Genomic DNA, 24,017 nt, shown 5'->3' on the forward strand with positions numbered 1-24,017 from the left:
ATCTCGGCTGTGTGTGACTAGAGAAAAGGCCACCGCAGCTCGGAGTCCCCACTTTCTCGTCTGTAAAATGGAGGTAATAACAAGTAATACCCACCTCTCAGGGAGTTGAGAGAATGAAAAAAATGACCACTTACAACCCACCTTGTACAAAGTAAATGCTCAAACATGCCGTCATCTGTCTTCCCCCCTTCCCGATGACACTGGAGTCTCCAGGTTTATTTTTGTTTTTATTTTCAGCGTGAGGATGCTCTGAGCTACTCAGCCCAGGTCAGGTGGTTTTTTAAAGTGGCTTAGAACAGCTCTGGTGGAAGAATACTTTGCCCTGGAAGGGGACCGTGTGAAGAATCAGAAGGATAAAAATAAATAAGCGTTTTTCTGCAGCGATAAGTTCAAATGGAGACATTCTCCAGCAATATGACACTCCAAATCGTGTGTGCACTTAAATCGATGCACTTTGAAGGGGTGTGGGAATAGCTACCATGTACTGAAAGTTCACTATGTGCCAGGAATTTATCATCAAAATCTTGTTTAATTCTCACAAGTCTTTAAAATAAATGCTATTTTTAATCTCAGTTTTGGAAATCATCAAACAGAGGTTCAGAAAAGTGAAGTGATTTGCCTGAAGTCAGAGCCAGGATTTGCACCTGAGTCTGCTTGACCCCAAGCCCCAGCTCCAACTGCTATTATGGTCGACAGAATCCTGATTCAGAACAAGTAATCAGGAGACTATGGTCCATGTTTAATCTCTAAGTCACTGTGAAATCCAGGGGAAGTTCTTCCTCTCCCAGGGGAATGACCCCTCCCCTGTCAAATGAGAGAATTGAGTTAGAACCGTAGTCCTCAGGGGGAACCACCCCCAAGGATATTTTAGAAATTTGTAGGGATGATTGGCTTTTCATGGTCCAGGTCCAAGAACAGTGGAAGCCCTTTGTGATATTTGGGACAATCTTGTCCAAGCCGGGATATGCTCACACCGCATATATTCCACAAACATGCCTGTGGTTGAAAAACCTGTGTGAACCTAGACCCCAACTCCATTTTACACACAGAAAGAAATCAGCCCTGGCGGGTGTGGCTCAGTGGATCGAGTGCTGGCCTGCGAACCGAAAGCTTGCCAGTTCTATTCCCAGTCAGGGCACAGAGCTGAGTTGCCAGGTCCCCGGTTGGGAGCTTGCAAGAGGCGACCAATTGATGCATCTCTCGCACGTTAATGTTTCTCTCCCTCTCTTTCTCCCTTTCCTTCTCTCTTTCTAAAAGTAAATAAATAAAGTCTTTTTTTTAAAAAGGAAGAAATCATTATTATATGGTTTTAATATGCAATGAATATTCCAGAGTCAGTTGAGGGAAAATTGTACTTTTATGAGAAACTTTACCAAGAGTTGGTTAGTTTTTGGAAAATCAGATCACCAGCAACAGTGCAACTCATGAGAGGCATTAGCAGACAGACCATCGCACCTCTCTGTACTCTGCCTCTGTCTGGACTGATCGGATGTATGGTTAGAAATATCCGTGTATCTCACTGGGTCTTCCAACGCAGCAGTCCCCACACATTTGGGAACTCATTGCCTTACTATACATTTCTTTCTTTCTACTTTCCCTTTGTAAAATACTTAGGATGCCATACTGATAAAAAAAAGAAAGTACACATGTAGACAGGTTGTATTACCTGTGAGCTTCAAGACATTTAAAGAGGCATTATACAAAATAGTCGTTTGAACAGGGACACTGGGCACAGGGGATGGAGTTCTGTCCTCACTGCCCACTGAAACATGGCGGCCCCAACCCAAAGCCAAGAACCCAGGCGCCCAGGACGCAGCTGTCCACACCTGCTCAAGGGGGCTCATTGGTACTGACTCTGGGCCGGGAGTTGCTGGGGTTCTGGGTGTGCCAGAGGTGGAGGAGGTCCGAGCCCCTGACTCTGTGGGCTTTCACTGGAAACCAAGGCCTTTAATCTACTGAGGTTCAATATGCGCCTTGCCTTTGGCCTGGCAATCATACTACTGTGCACGTACGTGCTCAAGAGAACAGGGGACATGTCCACATGTTCGCCGAAAAACATCGCAGGGATGTTGGTGGCAGCTTTGTCATAGCAGACAAAAACTTCGAATGGCCCAGAAGTCTGGACAAAGGAGAGAAGAAAAATAAATCTTAGTGTATTCATACACTGGCCTTAAAAAAGGACAAACTACTAGTACAACAACACGGACGAATTTTACAGACGTTATGTTGAACGAAGAAGCAAGACACAGAAGTGACATTACTGTATAATGCCATTCCCATGAAGTTAAAGAACAAAGTTAATCAGTGATGATAAATATCAAAATAGTAGTTGTCTCTTGGTGGAAAGTTTAATGACCCGGAAAGCACACAAGGAAACCTTCTAGAAAAGTGAGAAAATTCCATATCTTCATCTGATTGATGATTATACAGGTGTATTTAAATTACCCAGGTGTAATTAAAAGTTCATCAAGCTGAACACTTAAGATTAGTGCACTTTGCTCTGTCCGGCGTGGCTCAGTTGGTTGAGCATCATTCTGCAAAGCGAAGGGTCGCAGGTTCTATTCCCAGTCAGGGCACATGCCTGGGTGCCGTCTCCAGTTGGGGAGTGTGCAAGAGGCAAGCAATCAATGTTTCTCTCTCACATCAGTATTTCTCTCCCTCTCTTTCTCCCTCCCTTCCTTTCTCTCTCTCTAAATAAAAAGGTAATAAATAGTTATTACCTTTAAAAATATTAGTGAATGTTGACCAACTTTAAAGTAATTATACCTCGGTTGTTTTTCTTTAAGGATTCCATGTGTACACCCCAGTTTAAACAATCAGTAATTGCAAACAAAAAACCTCAGACAAAGCTGGGCTCGAAACTCACTTCTGCCCCTTCCTCCTTTTTGAGACACTAAGAAGCTCACCAAGCCTCTCTGAGCCTCCATTTCCTCTTTCACAAAATGAGAGTCACAAGGGTCTCCTCTTCGGTTTTTACTTGTGTGGGCACATGGAAAGGTGCCCACCGCTGACTGTCCTTGTGCCCAGCGGCTCTCCCTGTCCTCTCCAGGACTTTGGCACTCCACTGGCTTTCACTTCCCCAAAGCAGGGCTTGTCTCCGGGATGGCAAATGCGGGACAGTGTCTCTTCCCTGCTGAGCCTTGGAATCCATCTCCACACAGTTCTCCCTGAAGCTGCACCACCCACGAGAGCTGGCACATGAAATAAAACCTACGTACCATCCTGGCCCACATCTGCCATTCACCTTTGCCCTGTCTGTAGCATCTAGTACAAAGATTTGTTGAACCTGTGAAAAATGATAAAGAAACTAATTTCATTTAACATCAAATACTCAACATACTCAGGCCTGTGTGTGTGTGGGGGGTACCTCTTAAGTCCCCACTAAAACTCTATTAGAGAAGCATAATTCTTTTTGAGTAGTCAAAGAAAGTGATAGCAAAGCTTATGTAAATTAGAAACACCAGTGCACAGATCCCAGGTAGTTAAGCCAGGTTCAAATCCAGGCCCGTCTGCCCCAGCACCCAAGGCCTGTCCACCATGACATGCCACACTTCATCAAATATGGACACCAATGTGTGTATCTTTAGACAATAGATAATTACAGATGAATTATCCGGAATCCAGAACAAGAAAAATTGACATGCATTATCCCATTAGGAGTGAATTAAAAAGGAAACGCAGGAAATGATTTTATGCCAAGAAGTAAATAAAAATAGGTGACGTCTGATGGTTAAAAAGGAGCAAGACAGAATGAACAGTCTGCAAGACTAACAAGGGTATTGGCTGCCAATTCTGCAGATTTGCTTTTGCAAACACGAGCACATTAGGTATTCTGCTCATGGCGAGGAGAGTGCCTCAGCTGATCCCAAGTGAGGTGCAGCGACACAGCCTCTGCAGAGCCCCGCCTGCCTTTCTTGCTTTCAGTTTGCTCTGCTTTCCTGTGGGTTTCACGTGCCCCCTCAGAGACCACAGGGGAAGGAAGTCCGCCGGGGAGGGTAGAGAGGACCCAGTGAGCACAGACCCAGAGCACGTCAGGGCTACTGTTTGGGATCTGAAATAGACCTTGCAATGCCCTCTCTCTGGGGAAGGCAGAGAAAGAAGGGAAAAGACGATGGAGAGGAAAGAATGCTCAAATGTCGGAGCCAGAAGGGGTTGGCAAAATGGGGTTGGGATTAGGGTTAGCGTTAGGGTCAGGATTCGGGTGAATCTAATGTGTAGCCAGGCTGTGAAGCAGAACACTAACCCAAGTTGATAGACAGATGATGGATAGGTATATAGGTAGATAGGTAGATAGGCCCCCATTTTATGGATCAGGAAGCTGAGAGTTAGAAATTCAAGTGAGTAGCCCAAGGTCATTCAGCAGATAAGTAGCAGAATCATATACGTCGAATCTAGCTCTGTTTGCTGACCTCATATTAACTTTATTTTATGTTGCCTTGAAGATTCTGGAGAATGAGGAAAAAGAAACCAAGACAGAGAACAGAAAGACACCCCCTCTGCAAAGGCTTTAGCTTCCTACCTCTTTAAAAAGTTCCTGCAATGAATAAAAGGGGGGCTTTGCACTGAGATGCTTGCTTGTTAATGAAAAGCCATCTAGGCCAAATCAACATTATTTCAAGAAAGGGTTTTCCTCCCACTTCTCTCTAACTGAAAATGTTGTCAAGTTTAATGCATTCAAGGCATCCCTAGGAGGCAGGTGCTGAGTGGAAGGGAGAAAGTGTGTGGCTGGTGTGGCTAGTGTGGCTGGGAATACAAGGGAATCAATCACACCTGTGCCTGGGCTCCCAGCCACTTGGAGCTCAGGTAGAGGGACAGCACGCCACCTTGTGGCAGAGGTGGTGCAAGCCAGGCTGGTTCCAGGGCTTCTGCCATCAGAAATGTGAGGTCCCAGGAAACCAGTCAGCACCTTACAAGTGACTCGGGGCAGAAGCCCTCTAGGTGTCTGTGAATATTGAGTAAATACTATAATTTCAATTAGAGCTATTGTTTGTTGAGAGTTTCCAATACACCAAGTCCTCAGTAAAGGCTTTCATAGGCACCCCACCACCACCTCTACCACACACACACACACACACACACACACACACACACAATGAGGCTGGCACTGTTGTCCTCCTGGCAGGGAAGAGGAATCAGGCCTAGAGTCGTGAATAACTCACCAGCCCCAGTCACAAAGCAAGTACTGCTGGAGCTGGGGTTCCACGGTACGGGGAAATTATAGCAGCTCTCATTTGCTGCTAGGAATGAGGCCTCTGCTTGACAGAACTCTTGGCAGAGTGCATGACGGGACAGTGTAGACAGGGACTCAGCGCCAGCCAAAAACGTGCCCTGGCAATGGTCCCACGGTCTCTCCGTGCCCTCATCTTGTTCTGTAACCAGCCAGAAAAAGGGTGAACCACAGGGGCACTTGCAGTGGCGTGCTGCTCAGCGCTTACAACTGCTCTCTGGGGGAAAGAAAATCCCCATTTGTGGCTCTTGCCCATTTCTGTGGTGTAAATGCTCCCACTGTGGCCAGTTTCAAGCTACCGACTTGGCATCAACCACTTCACAAATTTCCTGACAATTTAACCGGAGCCTGTGGGAACTGACTCCAGTATACTGACGGAGTCCATTTTGTTCTAAGGAAATAATGCTTGTTATTAGTTAGAAGTGGGGAACGCCCCCCCACTCTCCAGCCCAAAATAACCCGGAGTGTTTTAGCACCCCTCAAGGATCTCAGTCAGGTTTCTTCCTCACAAGGTGAACTCACTTCGGCTCGGCAGGCCCACACCGTCCAGTGGTGTGACGGGAGTGAGTCGCGTACGCTGTAGAATTACAGCTCTGGGATTGGACGGAGGAAGGTTCTGCAGGTAAGCGACGTCCGAGACAGAAGAATTCATTGCACGGCTGTTCCCACACTGGAGAGAAGCCCCATCCTAGTGAAGACTGGGTTCAATTAGTGAAAGAACTCTTTTAACACTCAAAAAGCAGAGTGATGAGCCTCCCCATACAGGGGTGGGCAAAAGCAAGTTTATAGTTATGAGTGACATTCCTCCGAGCTAAGAAAGTTATTGTAATAATCATAATCTGCTTGCTCTTCACCCTCTGAACAACTGTAAGCCTACTTTTGCCCGCCTGTATATTCGAGGGTGGGTCACAATGAATCACAGAATGACAGACTTTAAGCATCAGTATAAAATAAAACAAATAATAATGGAATTGCAATAAAAGGAAGAGGAATGTGGTAGCCGGGACTTGGGCCTTCCCTCTGGTTCAGATTTCCTTCACTTCTTAGAACGCTGGGGTGAGTTGAGTTTGGTGTCCCTGGTGGGGGAGAGCAGTGGAGACCTTAAATGCACAGGCTTTGGGTGGAGACCTGTGGAAATGATCAAGTTACTTAACATTTCTGAGCCTCAGTTTCCTTGTCCGTGGAACGGCAGTATTAACGATAATGTTGAAGCAATTGCTGAGATAAACTGGCTGTGAACATGTACCCATATTTTAATTCAAGCTTGCTGGCAAGGGCAACGACTTCAAAAAAACCAAATAAACTAGTTTGAAGATGCTCTTTAGGGAGAAAAACAAATGTGACTTACTAAACACTACTCAGCTAGGGTTTGAAAAGCGGAATGCCTGATTTAAAGGTTATTCAGATAACATCAGGCTTAAAAGAGCATTCGTTGCACCTTTGGTATCTGGTTAAAGGTTACTGGGCACAACTAACAAACAGAGTCACCGGACTCCATCCAACTTCCCAGAAGGCCTCTCAATGGCATTAAAGTCCATCAGAAAAATACTCCTCCAGTGCTTTGTCAGGACAGTTACAGCCTTCCCTGGTGGGCCCAAAACCACATCAGCCCCCCAGTTCTGCCCCAGGCCAGGTTTGGAATGATTTCCTTCCACAGCAGCCACCACACAGGGCGGGTGTGAGGGTGGAATGAAACGGTCACAGCAGTGAGCACACACCCAGTGTTTCTCCTGTGCTGGCACCAGCGGTGAGCGCTATATTATGTCCACAACGAAATCATGTCATCCACCAGTTTAAAGTTCTTCGGGGGCTTTTTGTCGCGCTCAAGACAAAACGCATCCCCTGCCCCTGTTGTCAAAGCCCTCTATGATCCGATTCCATCTGCCACTATCCTACCCCTTGCTCGATATTCTTCATCCCCAATGACCTGATACCTGCTCCTCAAACACATCGAGCTGATTTCTGCCCCGGGACCTCAGCGCCTGCTCTTCGCCTGCTGGGGCTGCCCCTCTGCCTGTCCCAGGGCTTCCCCAGGACACTCAGATCCGAGAACAGCCTCCCCTAACAGGCAAGTTGCTCTCCGGTCCCCTCCCTCGTAGCGCCCCACATACCTCTCATCTCCACCTGCTATTGTGCTCATGCTCTGTTGGTTGACCAGCCAACTCCACTAAAACGAAGGTACTGACAGGGCAAGGGTGTGCCTGCTTTTTTCACCCGTTTTCTCTCTCACTTGTTTTGGGTGCCTACGAGGAGCCTAAAACATATTTGTGGAATAAATGAATCATCTCAATCCACCCCAAAAACCCTATGGTAGGTCTCTCATTCTTTGCCTTTCACAAATAAGAAAACAAGGCACAGACAGGTTGAGCAAGGGATTCACCCACAGCCATTCAGCTGGAAAAGATCAAAGCTGAAATGCAAACCCAGGCGTAGCTCCACCTCATCGCCATCAGAAACGCAAGCGTCTTCAGCCACCCTTCCCCTTTCACACATCGCACATTTAGTTTAAGAAATGAAAATAAATCTGCCTTTGCTTTAGACTTAAATTTGAATTAGCTTCTCTGACAGTCGTTAGTCAAAAGCTGTCTACTATTTCATGTAAATCAAAATTAAGAAAAATGCCCCCTTCGGGAGTGAATATGCCTATAATTGTATGCATATATCTTTTCTATGACTGACCTTGAATATTAAGCTACTTAACAACTTGCTCACGCCTTCCTTTCTCCCTGCCCGTCCAGCATCCATCATCTCTTTCAAAACTAAGTTCAAGGCCACCTTCCTGCAGAGGGCTTCCTTGATTAACTCAGCTCCTCTCAGCACCTTTCCACATCCATACACATTGGTTTTCTTCCATTTTGCCCCCATTTGCAGAGTATCCAATTACTCTTATTGTATCTTGTAGACACTGTGTGTGCCTAAGAAGCATATTTTGTCTTTACAAGTAGCATGTTGGCTCCCTGAGACCTGGGCCTGTGCCCACAGACCTGCCTTTCCTAGGCAGATCTGCCCAGGAGCCACAGGTTAGCAGATCTAAGTTTAATGGACAGTATAATATGAGCTGCATCACAGAATATCTCTCTTTCAGAGATTTTTAAAATTTATTTATAGAGAGAGGAAAAGGGAGGGAAAGAAATATGTGTGGTTGCCTCTCCCCACTGAGGACCTGACCTGCAACCGAGGCATGTACCCTAACTGGGAATTGAACCCGTGACGCTTTCGTTCACAGCCTGTGCTCAATCCACTGAGCTACACCAGCCAGGGCTGTGTCACAGAATATTTCTAACAGAAATGAAGTAAGCTTATGAGCATTTACTGAGCTCCTCAATGAGCATTTATTAAACACCTCATGTGCACCCAGTACCATACTAGGGACCTGGTTTTCTTCCGTGATTCTATTCTCACTCATGGCATGATAGAGACTGTAACAGAAGCAAACTCTGACCTTGACTTTTTCCTTTAATCTCTTTTAACAGGTAGGGCTCTCTCTCTTAGTCCAAACTCCATCCATTTTTAATAATTCATTTCATAGGCACAGCATGTGAAAAAACCATTGTCATTTATATGAGCTGGCTTATTCCTTACAACTCTAAATCAGGCACTATCTCCACTGTTTGAACAGGCAGCTCGTGGCCTACTAAACGTAGAAACCCCAACTCCACAGTCTCACAGCCACACCTTTGCTGCTCCTTTTACCCCGGGATTGGCAAACGTTTTCTGCGAGGGGTCACACCGTAAACGCTTTCAGCTCTGCAAGCCACACAGTCCATCTCAACTCTGGCCTTGCAGCAAAAGCAGCCACAGGCTGAAACTAAACCAATGGGCGTGGCTGTGGGAGCAGGACCCCACGCCAGCCACGGGCTCTGCCAGCTTCCGTCTCCTAAGCTCCCCGCTCTGTGTGCAAGCTGCGTGTGACTCTAATGGCTTTACTGGAGAGTCGCCCCTAAGAAACCTGGCATTGTGGAAAGACAACCGTGTGAGTGACTCCTTTCAGGTAGGCTCCCTTGCTCACAACCACCTGATGACCCACATGGGATTCTTTCCCATAAAGAGGTGACTGATAAGCCCTACATCACCAGAAAGCCTCTCTCCCCCACACCACAACAGGATTTTTCTCCTCCTCTGGAGTTCCTGCTCCAATGTCCCACGGGCTTAGGAAACCCAAGGCTAGTTCTCTGTTGCCATCACTGCTCTCTTGTCCTAAACCCACCTTCCATCTCCCTCCAGCCAGCACTCATCCACCCCTTCAACTCTGCAGCCTCTCCAGGCAACACAGGCTCACACAGCTACCATTTTCGAAGCACCCCAACTCTGGGGCACTCCGACTGACAGGGGATGAGGAGGTTTCCAGTCGCTGCCAAATGTTACAGACCCACCCCTTCTCCTCCCCACCTTGCCATTTCCGGATGCCACCGTCTCCTCCAGATCCTTACCCCAGGAGAGTGACAATGTTTTCCAGTTATTTCAGGGGAAAAAGCAATCCCCTTGCATCTATTTACAACTGTACAATGCTCTGCCCAACCACCACCTGCAACTTCTTCAGCTTTTATTCTGCAATAGAAGTAGTGAAATGGCTGAGACGATGGAGTTTGTTTTGCAAAGGCAGGCAAATAATACATCTCCTCTCCACCCTCCTCTGACAGAAACTGTGACGGGTCGGAACCCCACCTAAGCATGTGTTCTCTTATGGAAAAAGTGAACTTCCAGAGTTTCAGCTAGGCTTTGCGTTAATGAAGTCATTTAGGAAATGATACTCATCAGCCTTTGATGACCAAAGGGTGGGCCTAGGGCACGATTTGGAGTGAGGATGCCCTGGGGAAGTGAGGGAAAGGAAACGACAGCCTAATAAGCAGGCGGGCTCCCTGGGCTTAGGAGATGACTGCCTTGTGAACCACCATGTGACTTCCACTGGATCACCCCCAGGAAGCAGGGTTTGGACTGGTCAGGGGTGGGGGCTACGGGCAGCTGGCTGGGCTGTGGACAAGACAAGGCATCTGGTGCCCAGTTCCTCTCCAGGTAACTAGAATGTTTTCTAAGGCTAGAAAATTGTTCAAACTGTACTATATCTAGTATGTGTACCTTGAACTCACAGACAAAAATATTACAGTATTTCTTTATGTATTCATTATGTGTTCTTCAATAACGCTGTTAACATACATTTTATAAAATCAATTGGGATTTATTAAATTATAATCAGTTCTCACATTACATTTTGGAAATACTTAAGATTCTTCTATATGCTGTTCATGAACATAAAAATATTTTCTAGTCACTGAACCAACAATACATTTTTAGGAGCAAATACCTTATTTTTCATTTTTTTAAGTTTGATCATTATGATTAATTAAATCTGTGGAATTTCACTGAATTTTTATGGATGATTCTTACTTAGTTACACCCCCAAGTCCAAATAAATCTGGTATATCTATATACATGGAAAAAAAACACCATATCTTTTACCATACTACATACTTATTACAACATAATTTAGCAATATAGATTGCATTGTTGGTAATTAGGTAAAGGGGGCAACGTGTCATATTTTCATCTTGTTTTCATAACTAATTTTGAAAATGAATAAAATAATTATACCTTACACCATTTTCATCTTGATTGCTTTTAGTACAATAATAAATCTTTTAAGATTCATTTCATGACTGCCTCACTGCAGTCTTCATTATACTCCTCAAAATGCATGACACTTTATTGGAATTGAAGCAATTAAGTCAAACTGTTTCTGAGGGAAAGTAAATCCAATTTGGCTAGTTTGAGGATGAAAACAGGCTCTGTGAATTAGGTTATATGATAAACATTTTTCATACTTGACAGTTTCACCTTGAACGAGCCGCATCATAAGCTGCAAAGTTTTGGGAAAAACAAAATCGAACCACCTAGCAACAATAAAAAGCATTTTATCCAAAACTTCATGAGAATGAAAAATGGTTAAAATTTTCCCCCCAAATTTGAGTGTATCAAGTTAAACATGGTGCAACTCATTGAGGAGAGAATAGGTCTACTTCAAAGTCATTTGATGTCTTGGTAAAACCTACTTGGTATATTTCCTAGAAACTGGAAAAAACCACAAAGATCCCCAAAGGAATAACGACTAGGTAAACAAATCCTTCGGCAACTCAGGGGGTTTTCAATTCTTTACTTTCAATAAAATTGGAGGGCCTAATTGAATAGTCGCCTCACAGACCATCAAATCTTATTTTTTGAGATGACGAACTGAGTGGCATCGCAACGATAAAATGCCATGCCCAGGTACAGTACTTGTTTAATATGAACAGAGCTTCTGAGAGCGCACAGCTATAAAAACTAGAGAGAGAAACAAACTGATGTGCACCCCTTCCGGTTCTATAGCAATGACATATTCATCCGCAGACGTATGAATTTTAAAAAGCAATGATAGCCATTTCTTTCATCGAGCTACATTTTCCAATAACTTTTATATTCTAATTAATACTTACGAAAATCGGTAATATTTATTTTGCTTTCATCGTGTACTAATATTTTAAAGATAACAGTCTGAAATCAGACGATTTGCGAGAAAGCGAATCTGTAACCTTCAGCAATTTAGCTCATTGCTCTGGGCCTGTTTCCCACTTTGAGAATTGAAGGTTGTGGTAGGACCCAGAGTAGTGTTGTTGCAAAGACTGAACGAGTTAATGCAATGGACGCTCCTGACGCCAAGCCTGGCACACAGTGAATGCTATGCAAACGTAACCTGCTATGATTATAAGACTCAAAAGCAAAACCCTTAAAATTAACAGCCCGTGTATTCGTCTTCATGAGCAGGAAAACGGCGCTGGAGGGACCGGTCCTAGCCGGCTGGCACAGGGGTGGGACCAAGGAAAAAGGGATGGGGTGGGGACAAGGAGGCCCCTGGAACTACCTCCTAGCACGAAAACTGGGCTGGATCAAGAGAACGAAGGTTTGGTTAGAGTTTAGAATAAGCGGTGGATCTCGACTGATTCGTGAAACAGGAGCGAGAACGTCAGGCCTAAACGCCAACGACGGAACCGGGCCAGCATCTCGCATCCCCGCGCAGGCCGGCTCTAAGCAGGATCCCAGGGGACGCTCGGCCCCCGGGGAGTCGCGCGGGTCGAACGCGGGCCCACAGCGAGTCCCACCCCGCGCCCGGCCGGGTCGGTTTCGCTGCGCGCTCCCGCCGCCTCCTCGGACGCCGGCCAGCCTCCCAAGCGCGCGTGCGCGGAGGGCGGCCGGAACTGGCCCCTGGCGGATTCCGTCGTTGGTCCGTCTCTGCTATTGTCACCGCCTTTTCCTCCTTTTCCCCTGGTTCCCTTTCACTTCCGGGGTTGCTCGGGATCCGCTGGTTCCGTAACAACATCCCGTTGGCCTCCTTCAGGTGGCGGGACTGGTGCAGCCGCCGCCTCCCAGGAGCGCCCGCTCGCCTGGGATCGCGCCCTCGCCGGCCCCGGCCGTCATGGCCACCAACCCGCAGCCGCAGCCTCCGCCTCCCGCGCCGCCGCCTCCCCCGCCTCAGCCTCAGCCCCCGCCGCCGCCGCCCGGCCCTGGGGCTGGCCCCGGAGCGGGCGGGACGGGCGGCGCGGGGGCCGGCGCGGGGGACCCGCAACTTGTGGCTATGATCGTGAACCACCTCAAGAGCCAGGGGCTCTTCGACCAGTTCCGCAGGGACTGCCTGGCCGACGTGGACACTAAGGTTCGGGGCGCGCTGGCGTGCGGGGCCAGGGGAGGACCCCCAGGGCTGCCTTCTCGCGCGTTCTCCCGCGTTCGTGGAAGGGCTGTGCCTCTGCTTCCCCAGCTGGGGCCCCTTTGAGCGCCGCTCTGCTAGTTCCTGTGCAGCCGCGTCCTCCTCGAGCTGCCTCTCTTTGCCAGGCACCGTGCACGGCGCGGTTCGTTCATTCATTCGCCTGCCGGTGCCTCCTGGTGGGTGCTGAGCACCTACTATGCTGCTTCGGCGCTCGGAGTTTACCCGTGAGCGAGACTTCGCTATTGTTCTTGTGCAGATGCGTTTGGAAACACTAACCAGTGCTTTCATCTCTGGTTAATTTTTTTCGCGGTTTACTTTGTATCCATGCACCTCTCTTAAAGATTTCTGGGCGGGAAGTGTCATATCCTTGTCCTCTGGAGAAGTTGAGTGATCATCGAACCGAGTTGTTTGTCCTACGCATTACTGGATGAGGGTCGGGGGGTACAAAGGTAAGAAGGTAGAGCTGGACAGCGAAAAGGTATGTTAAGGGGATCGGGACTTCAGCGTCTACCAGGGACCGTCTGATTTAGGTAACTTAGGCCAAGTCACTTCTCTAAAGAGAATGGAGTTCGGGGGGAGGGGAGGGGGTGGGGGAAAACCGAGTCATCCTTTATTAAGTGGAGGAAGGATGGAGAGCAAGTAATAGCAGATAATAAAGTGAAAGAGGGTCAGGAGACAAGAGTTCAGTTTGAGAGAGTAAGGAGGAGGGGGGAAAGGTCTGCGAAGGGGGAGGGCGTTTGACACTCAAACCAAGTGTCAAAGTGAAGGAACCAGGTAATCTTACCTGGTTAGGCAAAGAATGAGCAGAGGGCACCAAGAAGGAGCAATCTTGGTGAGATGGATGGGAAACCCATAGAGTCTGGAATTCTGGAAGCAAGTGAAGCAGGAAGCCAGAGTTGGGAACAATTGTAAAATGGGGGCTTTTGGGGGGTTGGTCCTTTTGATTGTTTGTTTGTTTGTTTGTTTGTTGTTGTTCTTTGATTTGGTTGGTTTGAGGCAGTGGGGCCGGAGGAGGTTGCTTGGTTGGTTGGTTTTGTCCAAGATCTGGTTGGGTCCATTGGATAGTTCTGATGGGGTGAGAGTTCTCTCATAACAGGTTCGTTGTTTCTGAGGAGCCTCATTTCTTTGGGAAAGGAGTGTTTGCAACGTCCACCAGGTCTTCCCTGCGATTTTGTGTTCACTGGCCTTGGGGGTGAACTGCACACAGTCCTGCTGTCTCCTCTGGGGAAACCTTGGTGAAAATCTAGGAACACTTTTCCTTATGAGAACCCTGGCCCACCGTGTAGACCAGAGCACAGTGTGCCTTTTCAGGGCATTGGAGTTTTTGCACCACGGAGAATTCAGTTTAGAAATGTTTATCTCTGCAGGAAGTAAAAAGGGTTTCTCACTTTGTTTTAGGGAATATGCACAGCCACGTTTTAAAAAAATAATGCCTATTGCCTTCTTTTTTTTTTTAAATGGGAGAAAGTTAGATAGATATGACCAGATAAACATTACACAGATAAAGCTGGTTGTTTGTACCCTGCAAGTAGAGATTTCACTTTGCTTTTCTAGGAAACCTACAGATCCTGTTCTTGTGTAATCAAATTGAAAATTTAAATATACTGATGGGGGTACCATATATTAAGCTCAGGTTTTTCTTCACTCTGTCCCTACTAAATGTCACTGCTCTGTGTCTGATGTTTCTGCCAGATCCTCTGGAAGTGAGGCACTATAACCTTTCTTGGGGAGGAGAAGAGCACAATCTCTTAGACAAAATGCACACATACGTATTAGAATGCTCTTTTTACAGTCTAGAAATGATTGGCTATTTGGTAGTGTCTGTGGCTCAGCCTAATACGTAGTTTCAGAGAGCGTTCAGGGACCACAGAATAAGGTCCCCTGTTTTAATGTTCAGTGCTAGAAAAGAGTAGAACTGAAATCAGACCCATTCCCAGCCGAGTTTTTTCTTTTATATGAGAAAAGAAAACTTTGACATTCCTATCAGTGTGGCTAGTGGGCCAAAGTAGATATAAGATTCTCTATTCACGCAAGGAGCATCGCTTTAATGGAATCCTTGGGTCTCATCTGTTAAGAACACCTTAGACTTTAGACCATTCGTGTTGTAGGGCTTTTGATCACTGAACCCTGAAGACCAGCTTCGCCAGACTGTGACCTGTAGTGTACAGTACAGAGGGTTGTGGCAGTAGCCGCATTGTCAGTCACATGCACAGTTAAGAATCAAGACATTTGATACCTGCCAGATGCTCTCCAAGAGCAACACTGTCATCCATCCCTGTGTATCGAAAGCAAGATGAGACGTTCCAAAGCCCGCTGCCACTCCAGAAGACCACAGAACCCCTCAGACTGCCCTGGGGTCATTGCTGGTCCAACGAAAAGAGATCTGAGGGTAGTAGACTGAACCAGCCCTCCCACCCAAAGAACTGGAACCTGGGGCAGCCCCAGGATCCAACTAATGCTGAGGCTCCGCTGCTCCAGACCCCCAGTTCCCAGATCTGTGGAGTAAACTAAGAGGCTACAAAACCGTTCTGACCCCTGTGCACTGATTGGCAACTGGAGAGTGTGCGGAGGGAATGTTGAGTGGTCCATCCTTCTTCCCCAGGCAGGGAGCTTACCAAACAAATAAACGTGGTCCCTCTCCCCCAGGTAACAAAGGCCAGTTTTTGGATACATTCTCAGGTGTAAATGACTCCTGGTCACTGATTATTATTGTCTGCTTTTTTTCCCCCTTAGATTTGAAAGGAAATTAGATTTTGTCTTAGAACAAAGACAAAACCGTATGCATTTATTTACCCAACAAATACGATGTACCAGACACAGTTTTTAGACATCAGGGATACAGTAGTGAACAAAAAGTCCCTGCTGTTTTGGAACTTAGTCCCAGCAGAGAAAAACGGACCATGAATAATGTGTGATAGGGCCTATGGAAGAAATGAAGCGGATGGGTCTGCAAAGGACTGTTTGTTTTGAGTAAATTCAGGGAGGCTTTCTAGTAAGATGCCATTTGACCCATCACTGAAGGAGTTGAGGGCCGGGCCCTGCAGCTCTCTGGGATTGAGTATCCCAGGTAGAGGTCACTGCCAGTATGGAAAGCCTTAGGCAGAAACTGCTGAGGAGAAAGTGACGGGGGTGGGGGGGTGGGGGGAGTGGATAGGAGCGCCCCTCCCTCCCTTCACAGCCCTAGCTGGCTTTAGAGGCCTCTGTAAGAGTTTGCCTTTAGCCTAATCTGAGAAGCCTTTGGCAAGTGTTGTGCCTAACAAGGACATGCTCTGTCTTCCATGTTAGGTGTGTTGGCCGCGTGTCCCCTCACGCTCAGTTGTAATCTGGTTTGGACAATAGATTATGTGGTTGCCCTAGTTTTAAAAGATTTTCAGTAGCTGCTATATAGAAAATAAACTCCAGGTGGGCAAAGGTAGACACAGGAAGATGAGGTGCTGTGATCTAGGCAGGAGAAGGGAATGCACTGGACCGAACTGGTGATGGGAAGTGGTCGGATTGCGGACGCCTTGCACTGTTAGTGCTGGCAGAATTGGCTAATGGCTTGAATTTGGGTGGAAGGGAAGGGAGGAGTCAAGAATGACTCCAGGGCTTTTGACCTGAGCACTGGAAAAGGAGGAAAAGATAGAGAAAAATTCTCAGAAGAATAATGGAATCCTTCTGTCTGGAGTCACCAGGCTTCTTACCGAAAGGAAAACTGAAAACAAGGAAAATTACCTGTTGTTGTTCAAATTTGAGCTTGTCATTGGATGACTAGAATGCTAATGCATTGTGATGTTTTTAGCTTAATATTTCTGAGATTTGGAAATACTGGCAAGAAGAATTATGTTTTACAGTTTGCTGAAAGTCAGCAAGAGAAAGGATTAGTTTTTGAGTTCATATCGATTTGGGATAAATGGAGAGGAACATGACAAATGATCATGAGACTGTTGCTTGTAGGATTGAGAATGGGAGTTGTCAAAAGTTCGGAAACTGGAAGGGATACAAGAACATCCCCAAGGGACAAAACCATCATCCCTTCCAGAGATGGTTTCCCAATCATCTCATCCAACACCTGTGCTTTAATTGCTTGTCTGCCACGCAGTGTGATAAGCTTCCTAAAAACAAAGATCAAGAGAGTGGAAGGAGCGGGCTTACACTTCAGGGGGAGGTAAATATCTGCCTTCCCAAAATACAGTGCAGTGCAAGAACTACTGAGGTGACAGTACATATAGAAAACGAAGACCATGGATTAGGGTGAGCTCTGCAGGTGAGAAGTTTGCCAGATGGACAAGGAGAGGGAATGGTAGTTGCAGAAGGTCAAAGGCATGAGAACTTATTGCTGGAGGGTAAGGGAGCAAATGGCAGAGGACAAGGCTGTATAGTTGTGTGTAAAATCATTTGGAGACACTCAAATCCATCTGCACTAAAGCCACTTAAAGATATGAAGAATGTGAGTGGTGGGAGATAGGAACAGAGCGTACAGTCCTGCTTGAGCGCCAGACATTCCTTCCAGGCAGTGGCCTTTTAAGAAGATGACATAATGTGTGTCCTCTGCCCTGCTTCCTTTACATCAGGGATGGTCAGCCTCAGCATTGTTGACCTTTTGATCTGGGTGGTTTTTGTTGTGGGGAGGTTCCCCTGCATTATAGAATGTTCAGCAGTATCCCTACCTTCTACCCACTAGATGCCAGTAGCAGCCCCCCTCATTTGTGTTTAGACATTGCCATGTCCCCGGGGGTGAGAGTAGGGGGTAGTCACTCAAGTTGACAGCCACTGCCTGGCATCAATGTAATGCCTAGTTCCAGTGGCTGTCCCTCCGTAACTTCTCTAGGATCTGTGCCTTTCAGCCCATTTCCGCCACCCCAGTATGGACCTTTATCACTCTGTTGCACACTGTGTGAGGTATATTTTGTGTCTCTTTACTCTTTCACTGTAAGAAGATTAATCATCAGAAAGCCCAGCCATCACGCATATCACTCTGCTCATATGTGCAGTGACTTACCATTCTCTATCCCACAATTCCAAACTTCCTGTACAGGTACCCAAGTCCAGGCCCCGGCCCCGGCCCCATGATGTGTCTCCAGTCTCACTTCTCTGCTTTTTTGGTATTCTCTTCTCCAACCAAATTGGATTTAACAATTTCCCAGGGGGTGAGGGGAGGCTCAATTGCTCCCAACCCCATGTTTTCTCGTCCACTTGCTGTTTGCTTATATAGTTGGCTGTGCCTGCCAGGTGGTCTTCGAATCCCCAGCTGCTTTGTGAAACCCTGAAGGTTCAGCTCATATGCCACATTCTCAATGAAGGCTTGCTTCTCTTCTCCTCCCCCTTGCTTTGCTCCAAATTATTGCAGTAACATTTATTGGGGCCTTATTTTCTTCTCCCTTCCTTGTCTACAAATGACAGGTATGTCTTTCTTCTTTGTACTCCTCCTATCTTCAAACATAAAATGTAAAACTTTGTTGCCATGTTGACACTCGAATCTAAGAAATGTCGATACTGTTAAACTCAAGTCCTGAAACTGTCAGTATTGTTTGTATAATATTAGAGATTTTCAGCATCTGTGTCCTTTTTTTCTTTCTAGCCTGCTTATCAGAATCTGAGACAACGCGTTGACAACTTCGTTGCGAACCACTTAGCAACTCATACGTGGAGTCCCCACCTCAATAAGAACCAACTAAGAAACAATATTAGACAACAAGTACTCAAGTAAGTCTCAGAATTACAGAGTTCCTAGGCAGGCCTGAAAATGTCACAGCCTGTTTTGCCTAAAAGCACAGACAGTGTGCAGAAGTTTGCTCACCTTGAGCTAATTTTGTGAAGTTTGGCTCCTTCGTATTATGATGCAGTGTGATTTTTTTATAAAGGCTTTAATCACTTCACATTTCTCCAATAAATTTTAGCAGTCTGATTTTTCTGTAGCCCTTTGGAAATATTGAAGGAAGGGAAGGACAATGTTTTTTTACTAATAGATGGTAACTGCCAGAATATTCCCTACAGTTTACATTCACAACCATTTTGGGGTCCTAAAACAGTAGGCTTTATAATTAGTTTGCAAATAAAAAACATTAAAGATCACTGAAATAAAAATATCTTTCCTAATCTTTGAGGCTGTGTCTTCTATTTTTGAGTGCAGCCTGCCCCCCACAATTTTGTCTCTTGCACTTTATTGTGAGTTTAACTCTGCTTTTGAATGATGATATTGGGCAGGAAAGTGCATTTGGACTTGTTTGTTTGTTTGTTTGTTTGTTTTTTGATGAACGTAAGATAAAGAGAATGAGAAGAGCTGAAATACTTACAGGAATCAAAAAAATCATACTTATTCCCAAGACATTTACAATATTATCTTGTCCTTAACTATAAATATTTGCCAAGACAAGAAGACTCAAACCTTCTGTCCCTGCTGCAGCCCCCAAAGAAGATGACGAAGTTCTCTGGGAAGAGGCTGCCCCTCCTGCCTTGACAGATGTGTACGTTCGGGCGTGTCTTTTAGAGCGGTCTTGCTGTAAAACAGTTCTGCAGATCTGTGGTCCACCTGCCACCTCTTAACTCCCTCGTGCCCCATGGGAACCTCGCAGGCCCGCCTAGTGGGCTTCCCCGGTGAGCTTCCTGGCCCCCAGGAAGCCGCACAAACACAGCTTCCACTCCAACTCAGAGACCCATTTAGCCACAGGTAATACTAGAAACCGGGAGGCTAGGGGCTCCGACTGTCTCCTTGTGAAGAGGAGAAGAGGGACACTTAACAATAACTTTGTTGTCTGCACTTTAAAGGATGTCAGCGGAACCTGTATAGTGTTAGATGTGATCAGAAGATGCCTTCAGAGGGCTGCATGATAGCACCTGTGGGGAGAAGTCAAGGCCTTGCCTGAAAAAGAGGCTGAAGGGGTCCGTGGGGTTTACAGGCTTGGAAATTTACTCACTTCCAGGCATTTAGGGGACCAATAACCAAAATGGGGAAGGGGCAAACCCACCTGCACACTTGTGCCTTGCTAATCACTGAGTGCTCTCACCGAGCAACTCACATGGCTGCCTCCCTCTGACAGGTGATGACATTGCCTTAAAAGCGTGTTGGCATCCTCTTTCTTCCGGTGGAAAGGCTAAGTGGAACGCCGGTTTCCTATCATTGCGTTTCCTCCTCAGCACACAAAACTGTAAAGTAGGGAAGCAGCCGTTCATTCTGTGCTTTTATAAAAACTCAGCCTTGCCTGTGTAAAAGCAAGCCTGGTGAGGGGCCAAGGGCCACTCGGCACGGGGTCCTGTCCTCGTGCCTGTCCGAGAGTAGCCCTGGAGTGCCCTGCCTGTGGGCGACGGCAGGCGGGTGGGTGGGATGAGTCCGTCAGTTCCCTTTTGGGGACGCATGTACATTTTCTTCTAGCTGTGTTACTTATTTTTAATGAACTATTCTCTTACTTAAATTCCATTACTAAAGTTTCCTGTTACTGATAATAACATTTTAAAGCTCCCTTAAAGAGACAATTTAGTTGTGTCAGACTAGGGGTATAGGGATGTACTGGCCTTGATAAATACAATTTCAAGCAGTTTTTCATGCAGTACTTTGAGAAACACTCAGTTGAATCTATTATGTTGAACCTTCTACAGTTGCCTTTCTTATAGGACAAAAACAGTCTAATATCAGCGATTCTGGGTGGTTCAACCTAATAGCTAATCTGCAGGCTCAATACAGGAAAAATCTAATTTATGTATTCATTTTGTACAACAAAATCTAAAAATGCTAAATAGCTCAGAAATAATTGTCTAAACTGAACAAGATTTAAAAGGAAGACAAGGAAATAACTTTAACCAGAACAGTGCTGGCCGCTAGCATTTTGGCTTTGACCTTGAACCGAGAGTGCGGCTCCTCTCTAGTAGGCAGCCATCTGCAGTGAGCCTGCTGAGAGCAGTGGGGCCACCTGTGCTGGCCCCTCGTCCTGGTACCATCAGAGCCGGCCACTGCGAGAAAGGACTGAAGCGGCAATTCTGGATGGGTGGGTTTTATTTTGTATTTTATGCCTTTATACTTGTGCCTTAAAACATTTTTCAGGTTGCTTGTCCTTGTTTCTTGCCCACCCGCTACATTTTAAATACACCTCTAAGATGTGGCAATGTCTGCAGGATTAGCAGTTGTTGGTTTTTTTCTTAATCTTAGAACTTTAAAAATCAGGTTACCTACTTTGTAAAGAATTGACTCATTTTTCTCTATGGCCCACATAAGTAGCGTTCTAGCATAACAAGGCTGCGAGGTGCCTCAGGAAGTGAAAGTCAAATTCATCCCCCACTTCAGCCAGAGCGGCACTCAAAAATAGCATTCACGTTGTGAGAAGAGACTCTGCATCCATTTTGCCCATAGCCTGAGCCCTAGAGGCTGGGAAGGACCAGCGCCTGTTCTTCTAACACGACCCAGGGAACTTCTCAAGCTCTTTTTTAGGAAGAAACAAGGTTTGCATGTGTTTCTTAAAATAAATCTTCCCATTTTGCTCGCACACCCTTGTGATTTTCTGCGCATTTGGGATGTAGTCCCCCAGCTGCTGCTCCGTCTCTTGTTTGTGATATTTCTTTAAGCTCTTTCTTCTCTTCTTTTCTTTGGAAACCAAGACTCGGCTCAGATGTTTTCTCCTTTGTGAAGCGTTCCGCATTGTCTCAGAGGATCTCATAATTCCTCAGTCCACCAGTATAGGGCTGTCCTCCTGCCTGTCACCTTCTATTTCCGGTGTTGGTGCCGGTCTCCTCCCTAGAGCGGGACCAGGCCTGATGAACAGCAGCCTGGTGGCCAGCACGTTCCTGCTAATTACAACACATCGTGACATAATGGTCGAATGAATACATCCTCTAGTGGTTTTAATGGCAAGAATAAAAAAGAAAGTCAGAAATCTTGTTTTATTTTTATTCTAAAGTTTTCCTCTTTTTTTTTTAAGTTCGATAAAATTATATTCTTCATTTTTCCTGGAGATGCTTTAATACTTATGAAAGGCTTACATTTTTCTGTTTCAAAGTGAAGGTGCAAAGTCCATTGATTTATTTTGTAACCAGAACTCAGCTTTAATGATTATTTATTTTTCTGTGCCACGAGCAGGATCGTGGTAAGACAGCATCGTCCGTAAGCCTGGGCTGTAAGTAATGGTCTTGTTCAGTTCTCAGGGTGGCTTGTTTGTTTGGTTTTTAAGATTTTACTAATTTCTTTTTCCAGAGAAGGGAAGGTTGGGAGAGAAACATCGATCAGTTGCCTCTCGCATGCATGCCAGCTGGGGACCAAACCTGCCACTTAGGCATGTGCCCTAGCACTCACTACCTTTTCGTTCGCAGGATGACACCCAACCAACTGAACCACACCAGTCAGGGCCTAAGGGTGTTTTGTTTTGCTTTGTTTCGTTTCATTTGGTTTCGGTTTTGTTTAGTCTGCTTTAGTAGTTCTGATGACACAGTGGTAAAAAGTCTAGAGACTGTTTGCGGTATGGTGTATTGAAATGCATCTGTAATGTGAAACTTACTGTCCATTGCCTGTTCTTTCCCTGCCTAGCTGAATGGATTGGGAAAATTAGAGGTTGGAGAGATACAGTTATACCTAAAAATGATGCAAATAGTATGAAATTATATGTGTACATTTTAACCTTTCTGTAAATTATCCTGTATTTCAGATCAGGAATGTTGGAGTCTGGTATCGACCGAATTATCTCTCAGGTTGTAGATCCAAAGATCAACCACACCTTCAGACCTCAGGTGGAGAAAGCCGTGCATGAGTTTCTGGCCACGCTGAGTCACAAAGAGGAAGCCAGTGGCAGCTCGGCCCCCGAGGAGGAGAAGCCAGACTCCTCCATCGTTACACAAGGTGCTTTGCTTTTGCTCTTGGTCAGTTCCAGTGCTTTTCTTTTTGAACTGAGTATCAAGTTGAGGAAATTTGGGTTTTAGAATGTTTCTCTACTCAGCCACAATAGTGAAATTCTATTATGTAGCACGCAAACTCCTCAACTGGCATAACCTTTATTTTCCCTAATAGAAAATAGGATGTATTTTAAAGATACATTATTGGGAATGAATGTATGTATGTTTCGACGGTGAGAATAATTAGAGAAGCTATTATTTTCCTGGAAACTAGACTCTTCGCAGGTTTCCATGGTGCTTCTCTAAGATGACTGTATTAGAGAATAGAGAATTAGTGTGCTGAGCACCACCAGCACTGGTACACGAAAGTCTGAAGGCGTGTGAATGGTCTGCTCCATGTGTGCATCATAAAGATGACAGTGGCGTGTCACATTGTCTCAGCCAGGTTAGCCTTCTGCATCTGTGTACTCTGACACTTGTCTCTCTCTTAAAGGTGTCCCTGCTCCTGGGCCTAGTGCTAATGTAGCCAATGACGCCATGTCAATCTTAGAGACCATAACCTCTCTTAACCAAGAGGCTACTGCTGCCAGGGCTTCGACAGAAGCATCAAACGCTAAGGCCAGTGAAAGAACGTCCAAAAAACTCTCGTCTCAGCCGAGCACCGACACCAGTACTGAGAAAGAGAAAGCTTCAGAGGACGTGGCTGATAAAGACAAGTCTGCACCCGACTCCGCGGGGGAAGTGCAGGAAACAGCCCCGAAGTCTGAGGAAGTTAGCGAGCTCCCTTGTCCAGCAGAAGAAATTAAAAATCACACAAAAGAGAGTAACAGTTCCGTTCTGCTGAGTAAAGATGTTCAACAGGAAAACAGTGACCAAAAAAGTAAACCAGACAAAGGTGAAAAGAAACCAGACAGCAGTGAAAAAGGAGAAAGGAAGAAAGAAAAAAAGGAAAAGAGTGACAAGAAATTTGATCACTCAAAAAGGAATGAAGATACACAAAAAGTCAAAGATGAAAAACAAGCGAAGGACAAAGAAGCAGAGTGTACAAAAGCGCCTTCAGAAAAGAACGGTAATAAAGCTAAAACCAGTGAAGGGACAAAAGAAGGTAAAATCTTGCAAAAGTCTACAACTGTTTAAAGAACAAAGTGTGTCCATTGGGATGTATCAAATTTGCCTTCAATTTTAGTAAATTTGATTCTTACATTTCAGAAGCCTGAGAACTTATATCTACTTTGCTAAAAAAAAAGGCAGTAGACATTTGTGTAT

The 24,017-nt window shown here is 45.8% G+C and overlaps 1 protein-coding gene across 4 annotated transcripts in view; it reads left to right on the forward strand.

Moving 5' to 3' along the window:
* The first annotated feature begins 12,534 nt into the window (after positions 1-12,534).
* BOD1L1 (biorientation of chromosomes in cell division 1 like 1) overlaps positions 12,535-24,017 on the forward strand; it is a 51,796-nt gene continuing 40,313 nt past the window's right edge. For all 4 annotated transcript variants that reach the window (XM_037045751.1, XM_037045740.1, XM_037045761.1 and 1 more), the window contains exons 1-4: positions 12,535-12,908; positions 18,520-18,644; positions 22,568-22,758; positions 23,245-23,856. In XM_037045751.1, the coding sequence (XP_036901646.1) occupies positions 12,672-12,908; positions 18,520-18,644; positions 22,568-22,758; positions 23,245-23,856 (1,165 nt within the window). In that variant the 5' untranslated portion in view covers positions 12,535-12,671. The remainder of the gene's footprint in view (positions 12,909-18,519; positions 18,645-22,567; positions 22,759-23,244; positions 23,857-24,017) is intronic.

The sequence above is a fragment of the Sturnira hondurensis genome, unplaced genomic scaffold, assembly GCF_014824575.4.
Source record: "Sturnira hondurensis isolate 20B ecotype Veracruz unplaced genomic scaffold, ASM1482457v3 Scaffold0000780, whole genome shotgun sequence".
Lineage (NCBI taxonomy): Eukaryota > Metazoa > Chordata > Mammalia > Chiroptera > Phyllostomidae > Sturnira > Sturnira hondurensis.